This window comes from Pristiophorus japonicus, chromosome 10 (assembly GCF_044704955.1).
Source record: "Pristiophorus japonicus isolate sPriJap1 chromosome 10, sPriJap1.hap1, whole genome shotgun sequence".
In the NCBI taxonomy this organism is placed as follows: Eukaryota; Metazoa; Chordata; class Chondrichthyes; family Pristiophoridae; genus Pristiophorus; species Pristiophorus japonicus.
This window is the reverse complement of record NC_091986.1, coordinates 215,598,241-215,611,982: the sequence shown is the minus strand read 5'-3', so window position 1 is coordinate 215,611,982 and position 13,742 is coordinate 215,598,241. Positions and strand designations below refer to the sequence as shown.

General features: G+C 50.0%; 1 protein-coding gene across 1 annotated transcript in view; it reads right to left on the bottom strand.

Moving 5' to 3' along the window:
* Positions 1-13,525, bottom strand: part of LOC139274921 (protein Wnt-11-like) — a 43,762-nt gene extending 30,237 nt beyond the window's left edge. The window contains exons 1-2 of the mRNA XM_070891656.1: positions 13,353-13,525; positions 2,196-2,431 (exon numbers count right to left, since the gene is read on the bottom strand). Coding sequence (XP_070747757.1) covers positions 2,196-2,431; positions 13,353-13,435 — 319 coding nt within the window. The 5' untranslated portion in view covers positions 13,436-13,525. The remainder of the gene's footprint in view (positions 1-2,195; positions 2,432-13,352) is intronic.
* Between the last annotated feature and the right edge of the window lie 217 nt (positions 13,526-13,742).

Sequence of the window (13,742 nt, the reverse complement as noted above, 5' to 3'; positions counted from 1 at the left end):
CGAGCCGCACAAGGAGAAATGAGGACAAGGTGATGAGTGAGCAATGGAACATCAACCTCCTGACATTTGGGTTAAAGGAATGGACGAGTGGTTGGTGAATGGACGAGTGGGTGGAGTGATGGATGGAGTGATGGATGGAGTGATGGATGAGTTAATGAATGGAGTGATGGGTGGAGTGATGGATGGAGTGATGGATGGAGTGATGGATGAGTTAATGAATGGAGTGATAGATGGAGTGATGGATGGAGTGATGGATGAGTTAATGAATGGAGTGATAGATGGAGTGATGGATGGAGTGATGGATGAGTTAATGAATGGAGTGATAGATGGAGTGATGGATGGAGTGATGGATGGAGTGATGGATGGAGTCATGGATGGAGTGATGGATGGAGTCATGGATGGAGTGATGGATGGAGTCATGGCTGAGTTGATGGATGTGTGGGTGGGTTGATGGATGAGTTAATGAATGGAGTGATGGATGGAGTGAATGATGGAGTGATGGATGAGTTAATGAATGGAGTGATGGATGTGTGGGTGTGTTGAAGGATTGATAGAGTAAACCATGATTATTACTTCAAAATAAACCAACAAAATGCAATCGAAAGATAAATTTAAACTAGCGAAAAGTATTTTTATAACTAATACAGCTTTACTCGAGGAGTATTTTGCCATCTCTAGCTGTGCGAAGAGCAGTTTGACAGAAAGACTTGCATTTCTATAGCACCTTTCACAACCACTGGACATCCCAATGTGCCTTACAGCCAATAAAGTACTTATTGAAGTGTAGTCACTGTTGTAATGTGGGAAACGCGGCAGCCAATTTGCGCACAGCAAGCTCCCACAAACATCAATGAGACAGCAGCCTTGGTTTGGAATCTCATCCAGGATACGGCACCTCTGATAGTACAGCACTCCCTCAGCACTGCACCGGAGTGTCAGTCTGGAATTATGTGCTCAAGTCTTCGGACTGGGAGTTGAACCCACGACCTTCTGACACACTAACACAAGCGAGTGGCTTTCTCGGCCATTTCAGAGGAAAGTTAAGAGCCAACCTGTTAAGTGTGGGACTGGAGTCACATATAGGTCCAGACCAGGTAAGGGCGGCAGGTTTCCTTCCCTAAAGGACGTTAGCGAACCAGTTTAATTTTTTCGACAATCTGATAGCATGACGGTGACTTTTACTGGATTTTTATTTCCAAATTTTAAAAACTAAATAGTTTCCATATTTACGAAAGAATATACTTGCTTTGCAGGCTGTTCAGAGAAGGTTCACTAGGGGGGCGTAAACATGAGGTGCAAAGGAGCCCAATATCATCCCCTTGATCTCTGGCTTATTAGTCCAGTAACATAAACGCTTCACTCCCATGCCACCAGCTTTCATCTACATTTCACTGAGGACCGCACTTCAGTCATCACTTATCAGCTATGAAGCACTTTGGGATGATCTGAGGAGATGATGAGCTTTTATATCATAGAATCGTAGAAATTTACAGCACAGAAGGAGGCCATTTCGGCCCATTGTGTCCGCGCTGGCCGACAAAGAGCTATCCAGCCTAATCCCATTTTCCAGCTCTTGGTCCATAGCCCTGTAGGGAGGGCGCTGAGCACCTCGGGTCTCGTCACCGAGAGCATGTAGAAAACAAGCGCAGGCAGCGGAAGGAGCGTGCGGCAAACCAGACTCCCCACCCACCCTTTCCTTCAACCACTGTCTGTCCCACCTGTGACAGGGACTGTAATTCCCATGTGTTGTCGGACTGTTCAGTCACCTAAGAACTCACTTTTAGAGTGGAAGCAAGTCTTCCTCGATTTCGAGCGACTGCCTATAATGATGATGAGGTTACGACACTTCAGGTGCACATCCAAGTACTTCTTAAATGCGATGAGGGTTTCTGCCTCTACCACCTTTTCAGGCAGCGAGTTCCAGACCCCACTACCCTCTGGGTGAGGAAATGTTCCCTCATATCTCCTCTGTAGCTCCTCCCAATTACTTTAAATCTATGGCCCCCTGGTTGTTGACCCCTCTGCCAAGGGAAACAGGTCCTTCCTATCCACTCTATCCAGGCCCCTCATAATTTTATACACCTCAATCAGATCTCCCCTCAGCCTCCTCTGTTCCAAAGAAAACAGACCCAACGATGTGAGGAGGTCTCAATGCAAGAACTTCATCCGTTTAATACAGCAACGATAGCGATTACCTCTCTCCAGGTCCGGCGAGAAGTAGGGGGCCAGTTCGATGGAGGAGCAGTTCCACCTCATGTCAGAGAAGGATTTGCGGCAGGATTTCTTCACCTCCCGGGCTGCCTGGATGATGCTTTGCATGAGGTCCAGGTTGCTCCGGCAGAGTTGCTGTTGTGCTGAGACCAGACCGTCCAAGTGCTTGCAGTTCTGGGTCTGATTGAAGGGGATTGATGGGCCGGTCTTGGCCAGAGCACTTGACGGGGGAAAAAAACACACACAAAGGTCAGACATTTTCCAACTTGGTCCCTTGGGAGATGCAGTTGTTCGTGTCTGGTCGAGTCATTCATCCCAAACAGCAAGTACAGGGGCTGTAAATGTGAGACAGTCACCAATAAATCCAATAGGGAATTCAGGAGAAACTTCTTTACCCAGAGAGTGGTGAGAATATTTCAAAGCAAGCGCTCTACTCGGAACTCCTACACGGCAAGCGAGCCCCAGGTGGGCAGAGGAAATGTTCCAAGGACACCCTCAAAGCCTCCCTGATAAAGTGCAACATCCCCACCGACACCTGGGAGTCCCTGGCCAAAGACCGCCCTAAGTGGAGGAAGAGCATCCGGGAGGGTGCTGAGCACCTCGAGTCTCGTCGCCGAGAGCATGCAGAAAACAAGCGCAGGCAGCGGAAGGAGCGTGAGGCAAACCAGACTCCCCACCCACCCTTTCCCTCAACCACTGTCTGTCCCACCTGTGACAGAGACTGTAATTCCTGTATTGGACTGTTCAGTCACCTGCGAACTCACTTTTAGAGTGGAGGCAAGTCTTCCTCGATTCCGAGGGACTGCCTCTGATGATGGTGAGAATATGGAACTTGTTACCACAAGGAGTAGTTGAGGCGAATAGTATAGATGCATTTAAGGGCAGGCTAGCTTAAGTGCCAGCCGTGACTCAATGGGCAGCACACTCACCTCTGGGGCAGAAGGTTGTGGGTTCAAGTCCCACTCCAGTGACTTAGGCACATAAATCTAGGCTGACACCCCCAGTGTGGTGCTGTCTTTCAGAGGAGAGGTGAAACTGAGGCCCTGTCTGCTGGTAAACATAAAAGATCCCATGACATTTTTTTCGAACACCAGCATTATCCCCGATGTCCTGGCCAATATTTATCCCTTAATCAACATCATTAAAAACCCAGATGATATGGTTATTATCACATTTGTGGGAGCTTGCTGTGCGCAAATTAGCTGCCGCGTTTTCTACATTACAACAGTGACTACACGCCAAACATACTTCATTGGCTGTAAAGTGCCTTGAGATGGAAGGGGTGAGGTGAAGGAGGCTGGTGTGGAGCATAAACACGGCATGGACCTGCTGGGCCGATTGGCCTGTTTCGGTGTTGTAAATATTTTGTTACAGAGGTTGAACCTCTCTAATCCGCAACCCTCAGTACCCGGCCTGTTCTGGATAAGGGATTTTTCTTGATGAGGGGAGGTCACGTTAAATTGTATGGTACAGGTACTGAGCAAGGGGATATCGGGGCTGGCTGGCTTGGGGCTGGGAGTGTAGCAGAGAGATCATGGTGAGGGGGTGGGGGGAGGAGGGAGGGCGGTGGATCGTGGGGTTAGGCCAGCGATTGCGGGAGTCGGCAGTGAGGAAGGACTTCAATTTGTTCATGTCAGAGTTCTGCTCGTGTGCCACCCGGTGGCCGGGAATGGTTCTGGATGAGGGGTTGTTCCGGATAAGGGAGTTCTGGATAAGGGAGTCCTGGATAAGGGAGTCCTGGATAAGGGAGTTCTGGGTAAGGGAGTCCTGGATAAGGGAGTTCTGGATAAGGGAGTTCTAGATAAGGGAGGTTCAACCTGTACATAAAACCTTTAACGTAACAAAAGATTCCAAGGTATTTCATGTGCTGGGGGTGGGGTGGTGTGAGGAGCAGAAGGGAAAACAGACACAGAGCTGGATTTTAGGGGAGATGACTGAAGATGCGTTTGAAGAGTTCGGCTGCGAGCAGCCTATGGAGCGATGTAACAAGTTGGAGGGGTGAAGGAAGCAAGTGTCTTTCGGGTGGGACGTTAAACCTGTGGCTCCATCTGCCTGATCAGTTGGACGTAAAAGCACCGTTCGAAGCAGGGCAGGGAGGTCCTCTGAGTGCCTGTGGACCAGTGTCAGAAGAGCAGAGGGTTTAATCGTGGATGTCAGGCAGGAGGAGCTTGCAATGCCAGCCGTGCCTTACTTGGTAGCACTCTTGCCTGAGTCATAAGGTTCATAGCCCAGCGCCAGAAATTTGAGCACAAAATCTAGGCTGACGCTTCAGTGCAGTACTGAGGTAGTGTTTTCCTGTTGGAGGTGTCGTTTTTCAGAATTGACTTTAAACCATGGCCCTATCTGCCCTCTCAGGTGGATGTAAAAGATCCCATGACACTATGGGAGTACCTTCACCACACGGACTGCAGCGGTTCAAGAAGGCGGCTCACCACCACTTTCTCAAGGGGCAATTAGGGATGGGCAATAAATGCCGGCCTTGCCAGCGACGCCCACATCTCAGGAATGAATTTTAAAAAACACTAATTTGAAGAAGGGCAGTGGAGTTCTCCTGATGTCCAATATTTATCCCTCAACCAACATCACTAAAAAACAGATTATCTGGTTATTATCGCATTGCTGTTTGTGGGAGCTTGCTGTGCGCAGATTGGCTGCTGCGTTTCCTACATTACAACAGTGACTATACTCCAAAAGTACTTCATTGGCTGTAAAGCGCTTTGTGACGTTCCTGTGCACAAGAGGGACCTCCCAAAGAATGTTCTTTCACTGAGGATGTGAAAGGTGCTATATAAATGCAAGCTCTCTCTTTCTCCTAGCCTTATATCTCTTACAACGCACTCCTGGCTGGCCTCCCACATTCTACCCTATGTAAACTAGATGTGATCCAAAACACGGCTGTCCGTGTCCGAACTCGCACCGAGTCCCGCTCACCCATCACCCATTGTGCTCGCTGACCTGTTGGCTTCCGGTTAAGCAACCCCTCGATTTCAAAATTCTCATCCTTGTTTTCAAATCCCTCCATGGCCTCACCCCTCCTGATCTCTGTAATCTCCTCCAGCCCCCACAAACCCCCCGTGATGTCTGCGCTCCTCTAATTCTGCCCTCCTGAGCATCCCTGATTATAATCACTCCACCATCGGTGGCCGTGCCTTCAGCTGCCTGGGCCCCAAGCTCTGGAATTCCCTCCCTAAACCTCGCCGCCTCGCTCTCCTCCTTCAAAACGCTCCTTAAAACCCATCTCTTTGACCAAGCTTTTGGTCACGTGCCCTAACTTCTTTTTATGTGGCTCGGTGTCAAATTATTTGTCTCATAACACTCCTGTGAAGCGCCTTGGGACGTTTCACTACGTTAAGGCGCTATATAAATTCAGCTTCAAGTTATTGTTGTTCGTGTTAACACTGATCAATATAGGCTTGTCAGGTGTCACTCACGATGAGTGACAGTCACTCACTTTGCTGTGAAACCGTGACTTCCATCAGTCTTCAAAACTAGCCGAACTCAGTGTGGTTTACAGAGGTTTGTGAGCAATGACACTCCTGTCACTCGCTCCTCCAGACTCCTCCCTTACGTTGACAACTGCTGCCAGTACTGGGTACAATACGTCAGGCAGAGACACTGGGGTACGCTTTCAGCAAGCATTGATTTGAATCTGGTATCTACAGCTCGACTTCCACTATTTGTACAGCAAGAATAATAAAACTTTATAGCACAGGAGGAAGCCATTCCCAATCCATCATAAGGACATAGAAACGTAGAAAATAGGTGCAGGAGTATGCCATTCGGCCCTTTGAGCCTGCACCACTATTCAATAAGATCATGGCTGATCATTCACCTCAGTACCCCTTTCCTGCTTTCTCTCCATACCCCTTGATCCCTTTAGCCGTAAGGGCCATATCTAACTCCCTCTTGAATATATCCAATGAACTGGCAGCAACAACTCTCTGTGGTAGGGAATTCCACAGGTTAACAACTCTGAGTGAAGAGGTTACTCTTCATCTCAGTCCTAAATGGCTTACGCCTTATCCTTAGACTAGGTCCCCTGGTTCTGGACTTCCCCAAAGTATTATTTGTCCAAGGACAAAGCATTATTTAAATGGTGATGGCTTGGGAAGTGTTGATGTACAGAGAGACCTGGGTGTCCTTGTACACCAGTCATTGAAAGTAAACATGCAGGTGCAGCAAGCAGTTAGGACGGCAAATGGTACCTTGGCCTTCATTGCAAGATGATTTGAGTACAGGAGCAAGGATGTCTTACTACAGTTATACAGGGCCTTGGTGAGACCGCACCTGGGGTATTGTGTGCAGTTTTGATCTCCTTACCCAAGAAAGGATATACTTGCCATAGAGGGAGTGCAGCGAAGGTTCACCAGACTGATTCCTGGGATGGCAGGACTGTTGTATGAGGAGAGATTGGGTCGACTAGGCCTGTAGTCACTAGAGTTTACAAGAATGAAAGGGGATCTCATTGAAACGTATAAAATTCTGATGGGGTTGGACAGACTGGATGCGGGGAGGATGTTTCCCAGGGCTGGGAAGTCTAGAACAAGGGGTTACAGTCTCAGGATACGGGGTAGGAAATTTAGGACCGAGATGAGGAGAAATGTTTTCACTCAGAGGGTGGTGAACCTGTGGAATTCTCTACCACAGAAGGCTGTGGAGGCCAAGTCACTGAATATATTTACAAGGGAGATAGATAGATTTCTAGACACAAAAGGCATCAAGGGGTATGGGGAGAAAGTGGGAATATAGTGTTGAGATAGAGGATCAGCCATGATCATATGGAATGGCGGTGTAGATTCAAAGGGCCGAATGGCCTACTACTGCTCCTATTTTCTATCATGGTTGTGCCAGCTCTCTGGAAGATATCTCTGAAAGAGTCAGAAGGTCGTGGGTTCAAGTCCCACTCTAGAGACTTGAGCGCGTAATTTAGGCTGACACTCCAATGCAGTGGCTAAGACGCTAAACTGAGGCTCCGCCTGCCCTCTCAAATGGACGCAAAAGTTCCCACGGCACTATTTCGAAGATGAGCAGGGGAGTTATCCCCAGTGCCCTGGCTAATATTTATCCCTCAATCAACATCGCGAAAACAGATTATCTGGTCATAATCACATTGCTGTTTGTGGGAGCTTGCTGTGCGCAAATTGGCTGCCGCTTTTCCTACATTACAATAGTGACTACACTCCATCGGCTGTAAAGCGCTTTGAGATGTCCGGTGGTCGTGAAAGGCGCTACAGAAATGCAAGTCTTTTTTCCTTTACTGAGGGAGAGCGGCATTGTCGGAATATGTCGAAAATGCAGCAACCAATTTGCACACAGCAAGGTGCCTCAAGCAGCAATGAGATAAATGGCCAGGTAACCCATCTCTTTTTAGCAATGTTGCTTGCGGGATACATTTGGGCCAGGACACCAGGAAGAGCTCCCCTGCTCTTCTCCAAAATAGTGGCCATGGGATCTTTTACGTCAAAAATGTAACTTCTTAACTTAAAGAGGTGGAAAATTAGAAAGGGTTCAAGGTATGCACGTGTGAGTATGCTCACAGGTTTGCAGAGCTGTTGCCAATATTTGAAGGGGCTGCTCCTCAAATTCTGGTTGCACTTCAGTCCCACCCTCCTGATCTTTGGGCACCCTGTGCGGAGGGGAATGGGCAGGTCGGAAGGCCTCCTCGTAGGACTGCTCCTGGGCATGGCCAAGGGGGCCATCAACCGGTCCAGGCAGCGAACGGTCGAGGGGGTCGTTCAGCCCGACTGCCTGCCTCTCTTCTGTGGTTACATCTGAGCCAGGGTGTCCCCGGAGATGGAGCACGCGGTGTCCACCAGTACGCACGTGGCCTTCCGCGAGAGGTGGGCGCCGGAGGGACTGGAGTGCATCATCTCCCCCGGCAACCAAATTCTAATTTGACTTAAATTTCGTTAAAGTTTAACTTGGTAATTTGTGGATTAAAGAGCCCTTGCCAAAAGGGGGCACTTGATTTTACGTCCTCACCAAAATAGTGTAGAGCTGTTACATTGCGAGTGACTTAGCCTGTCACGTGTTGTTCACAAGACTCAATAAAACCCCAGCCGGTTGGGTCTAGGTCATCCACGATGAGGTATGCTGTTGTGAGCCTAGTGGATGAACTGGTAATGTGTAGTGTGATTGTTAAACCTTTGTTAATAAACCAACTCGTTCTTAATAGCAATGTGTTATGAATTCTCAAACAAAGAACACATGAAGCAAATACATTAGAAAGGGCGTTATGGTGTTGGGAAGCTTTCCACCTAATTATGCTCGCTGTACACATGCGCCCAGTTGATTCAATGTACTTAGACGCAGCAACAAGATGAACCCTCTCCACCATCTCCGGATCCTCGCTTTCCAATCCACTCTCTTGCTACAGGGAGTTGGCCAAAATTCTGTCCACGTATGCAGACCTCTTTTGGGGGGGTTTTTTGCAAAATTCTATGAAATGATTTATGCGACAGATGTCAAGTCATGTTGGGAACTGGGAAAAATAAAAATCAGAGAATGTGGAAAATGTCCACTGCTCGCTTTGAGCGAACTTAAACAGTTCCCCAGGACATTTCAATCAGACTTATATCACATCAAACTGTCTAAGTGCGAGAGGGCTGTGTTTTTTTTTTAAGTCGCTCCCCTCACAAACCCCCTTTCTTTGCTCCTCCATTACCTCTCCCCTGTGGGCATTCACCACGTGTAAGTATACACGGGCTTGTATGGTATCAAATTTACGGGGGCGTAAGGCTAAAGGATTGTCCGGCTGTTATACAACCTGTACGATTCTCCCTTCCATTGACAGAGTCAGCTGTGGCTCAGTGGTTGGCATGTCTGGCCTCTGAGTCAGCATAGGTTGTGGGTTTAAGTCCAGCTCCAAAGACTCTTCAGTACATAAACCAGACTGACCCGCCAGTGCAGCATTGAGGGAGAGCCGCACTGTCGGAGGGGCAGTACTGAGGGAGCGCCGCACTGTCGGAGAGGCAGTACTGAGGAAGTTCTGCACTGTCGGAGAGGCAGTACTGAGAGAGTGTTGCACTGTCGGAGGGACAGTACTGAGGGAGTGCTGCACTGTCGGAGAGGCAGTACTGAGGGAGTTCTGCACTGTGGGAGGGGCAGTACTGAGGGAGTGCTGCACTGTCGGAGGGGCAGTACTGAGGGAGCGCCGACCTGCCGGAGGGGCAGTACTGAGGGAGTGCTGCACTGTCGTAGGGGCAATACTGAGGGAGTGCTGCACTGTCGGAGGGGCAGTACTGAGGGAGTGCTGCACTGTCGTAGGGACTGTACTGAGGGAGCGCCGCACTGTCGAAGGGGCAGTACTGAGGGAGTGCTGCACTGTCGGAGGGGTAGTACTGAGGGAGCGCCGCACTGTCGAAGGGGCAGTACTGAGGGAGTGCTGCACTGTCGGAGGGGCAGTGCCATCTTTCGGCTGAGATGTTAAACCGCGGCACCAGTCTGCTCTCTTGGGTGGACGGAAGAGATACCACGGCTGCTATTTCGAAGAAGAGCCGGGCCGTTCTCGTCAACGTTTATCCCTCAGCCGCCATCACTAAAATGATTATCAGGGAGAAATTCCACTGCGGCCCGTTTGGGGTCTGTAACACGTGCCTTTGCCCCAGGCGCCGAAGCCTTGCCTCTTGCGGGAAATTGGGGTCACCGCTCCTAAGAGGAAGGGGAACGCTAAATAATGCAAAATAAGCTGCGCAGCCATGTAGCGCTCTGGAGGGCCCGACCAGCCGGCTCACCCGCTGTTAAATGCAACAACCGCGCATGCGCAATTTTAATGGGCCGCGCGGTCTGTTAAAGGGGCAGACACCCAACCAACAAATTACAGGGAACGTTGGTTAGGAGTCAACCATGTTGAATATGGGTCTAGAGTCACATACAGGCCAGACCAGGTAAGGACACACACTCACTCATACTCACACACTCTCACTCACACACACCACACACTCACACTCACACACACTCACTCACACTCGCTCATCATCATCATCATAGGCAGACCCTCGGAATCGAGGAAGACTTGCTTCCACTCCCAAAGTGACTCCTTCGGTGGCTGAGTAGTCCAATGCGAGAGCCAGACCCTGTCACGGGTGGGACAGACATTCGTCGGGGGGGGTGGCGGGTGGGGGGGTGGGGGTTGGGACTGGTTTGCCGCACGCTCCTTCCGCTGCCTGCGCTTGATTTCTGCATGCTCTCGGCGACGAGACTCGAGGTGCTCAGTGCCCTCCCAGATGCACTTTCTCCACTTAGGACGGTCTTTGGCCAGGGACTCCCAGGTGTTAGTGGGGATGTCGCACTTTACCAGGGAGGCTTTGAGGGTGTCCTTGTAACGCTTCCACTGCCCACCTTTGGCTCCGCATAGAACAATTGCTTAGTGAGTCTCGTATCTGGCATGCGAACTGTGTGGCCTGCCCAGCGAAGCTGGTCGAGTGTGGTCAGTGCTTCGATGCTGGGGATGTTGGCCCGGCCGAGGACACTGATGTTGGTGCGTCTGTCCTCCCAGGGGATTTGCAGGAACTTGCGGAGACATTGTTGGTGATATGTCTCCAGCGACTTGAGGTGTCTTCTGTACATCGTCCATGCCTCTGATCCATACTGGAGGGGAGTATTACTACAGCCCTTTAGACCATGAGCTTGGTGGTAGATGAGAGGACCTGGTCTTCGAACACTCTTTTCCTCACGCGGCCAAAGGCTGCACTGGCGCACTGAAGGCCTTTGTTGATAAAAAGCTCCCAAGGTACGGGAAGTGGCTGTGCTGTGGATCTTGATGACTGGGGGGGCAGTGCTGTGCGGCGAGGACAGGCTGGTGGAGGACCTTTGTCTCACGGATGTTAAATGTAAAGACCATGCTTTCATATACACACACTCATGCTCACTCACACTACACACACACACACACTACACACACACACACACTACACACACACACACACACTCACACACACACTCACTCACACACCTCACACACACACACACACACTCACTCACACTACACACACACTCACACACACACTCACTCACACACCTCACACACACTCACTCACTGCGCACTCACACACACACTCACTCACACTACACACACACACACTCACACACACACTCACTCACACACCTCACACACACTCACTCACTGCGCACTCACACACACACTCACTCACACTACACACACACACTCACACACACACTCACTCACACACCTCACACACACTCACTCACTGCGCACTCACACACACACTCACTCACACTACACACACACACACACTCACTCACACACCTCACACACACTCACTCACTGCGCACTCACACACACACTCACTCACACTACACACACACACACTCACACACACACTCACTCACACACCTCACACACACTCACTCACTGCGCACTCACACACACACTCACTCACACTACACACACTCACACACACACTCACTCACATTACACACACACACTCACTCACACTACACACACACACACTCACACACACACTCACTCACACACCTCACACACACTCACTCACTGCGCACTCACACACACACTCACTCACACACCTCACACACACTCACTCACTGCGCACTCACACACACACTCACTCACACTACACACACTCACACACACACTCACTCACATTACACACACACACTCACTCACACTACACACACTCACACACACACTCACTCACATTACACACACACACTCACTCACACTACACACACACACACACACTCACACACACACTCACTCACACACCTCACACACACACACACACACTCACTCACACTACACACACACTCACACACACACTCACTCACACACCTCACACACACTCACTCACTGCGCACTCACACACACACTCACTCACACTACACACACACACACTCACACACACACTCACTCACACACCTCACACACACTCACTCACTGCGCACTCACACACACACTCACTCACACTACACACACACACTCACACACACACTCACTCACACACCTCACACACACTCACTCACTGCGCACTCACACACACACTCACTCACACTACACACACACACACACTCACTCACACACCTCACACACACTCACTCACTGCGCACTCACACACACACTCACTCACACTACACACACACACACTCACACACACACTCACTCACACACCTCACACACACTCACTCACTGCGCACTCACACACACACTCACTCACACTACACACACTCACACACACACTCACTCACATTACACACACACACTCACTCACACTACACACACACTCACTCACTCACACACACACTCACACACACACTCACACACACACTCACACACACACTCACATACTCACACTACACACACTCACACACACTCACACACACACTCACACACACTCACACACACACTCATACACACACTCACATACTCACACTACACACACTCACACAAACTCACACACACACTCACTCACATTACACACACACACACTCACACACACTCACTCACTCACACACTCACTCACACACCTCACACACACACTCACTCACTGCACGCTCACACATACACTCACTCACACTACACACACACACTCACACACACACTCACTCACACTACACACACACACACACTCACACACACACTCACTCACTACACACACACACTCACTCACACACCTCACACACACACTCACACACACTACACACACACTCACTCCACACTCACACACACACTCACTCACACTACACACACACACACTCACTCACACTACACACACAGACACTCACACACACTCACTCACTCACACACTCACTCACACTAGCCCTGTAGCTTACGGCACTTCAAATGCACATCCCGGTACTTTTTAAATGTGGTGAGGGCTTCTGCCTCTACCAGCCTTTCAGGCAGTGAGTTCCAGAAAGGGTGATAGAGGCAGAAACCCTCACCACATTTAAAATGGCATCATATACACATACATCATACACGCACACAGGTGGCACACACATCACACACACACACACACACACACCATACGCACACACATCATATGCACGCACATGTGGCACACACATCATATACATATACACAAACACATCATATACATATAATCACACACACATCATATGCACACATGGCACACACATGTGACACACACGGGAATACTTACAGCCATCGAATGGCGTGACACACCCTTGAGTTGAGCAGCAGGGCGCAAACAGAAGCCAGCACGCAGCAAACGGCCAGTCGCATTCTGCCGAGCGCGTCCGAACCAACCGACAGGAGGCCGATCGTCCCACCGCCTCTCCAAATCCGGAATCGAGCCCTGGTCCGCACAGCACCGAGAGCCGGGAGCAGAGCGGTGAATCTGGAAAGTGTAAGTTCGGGAAGGTCAATACAAATCATACGCCGCTAATGGCATGCTATTCAGAAAAATCTATTTCTCAAATTCTCCCCGGAAGCACCGACTTGAGTCGCGGTCCAACTCAACAGGAACCAGCGGCTCGCCCATGCCTCACACGGGGCCAGCCCACACTGCGATATGTGCGCGCACTGGGTC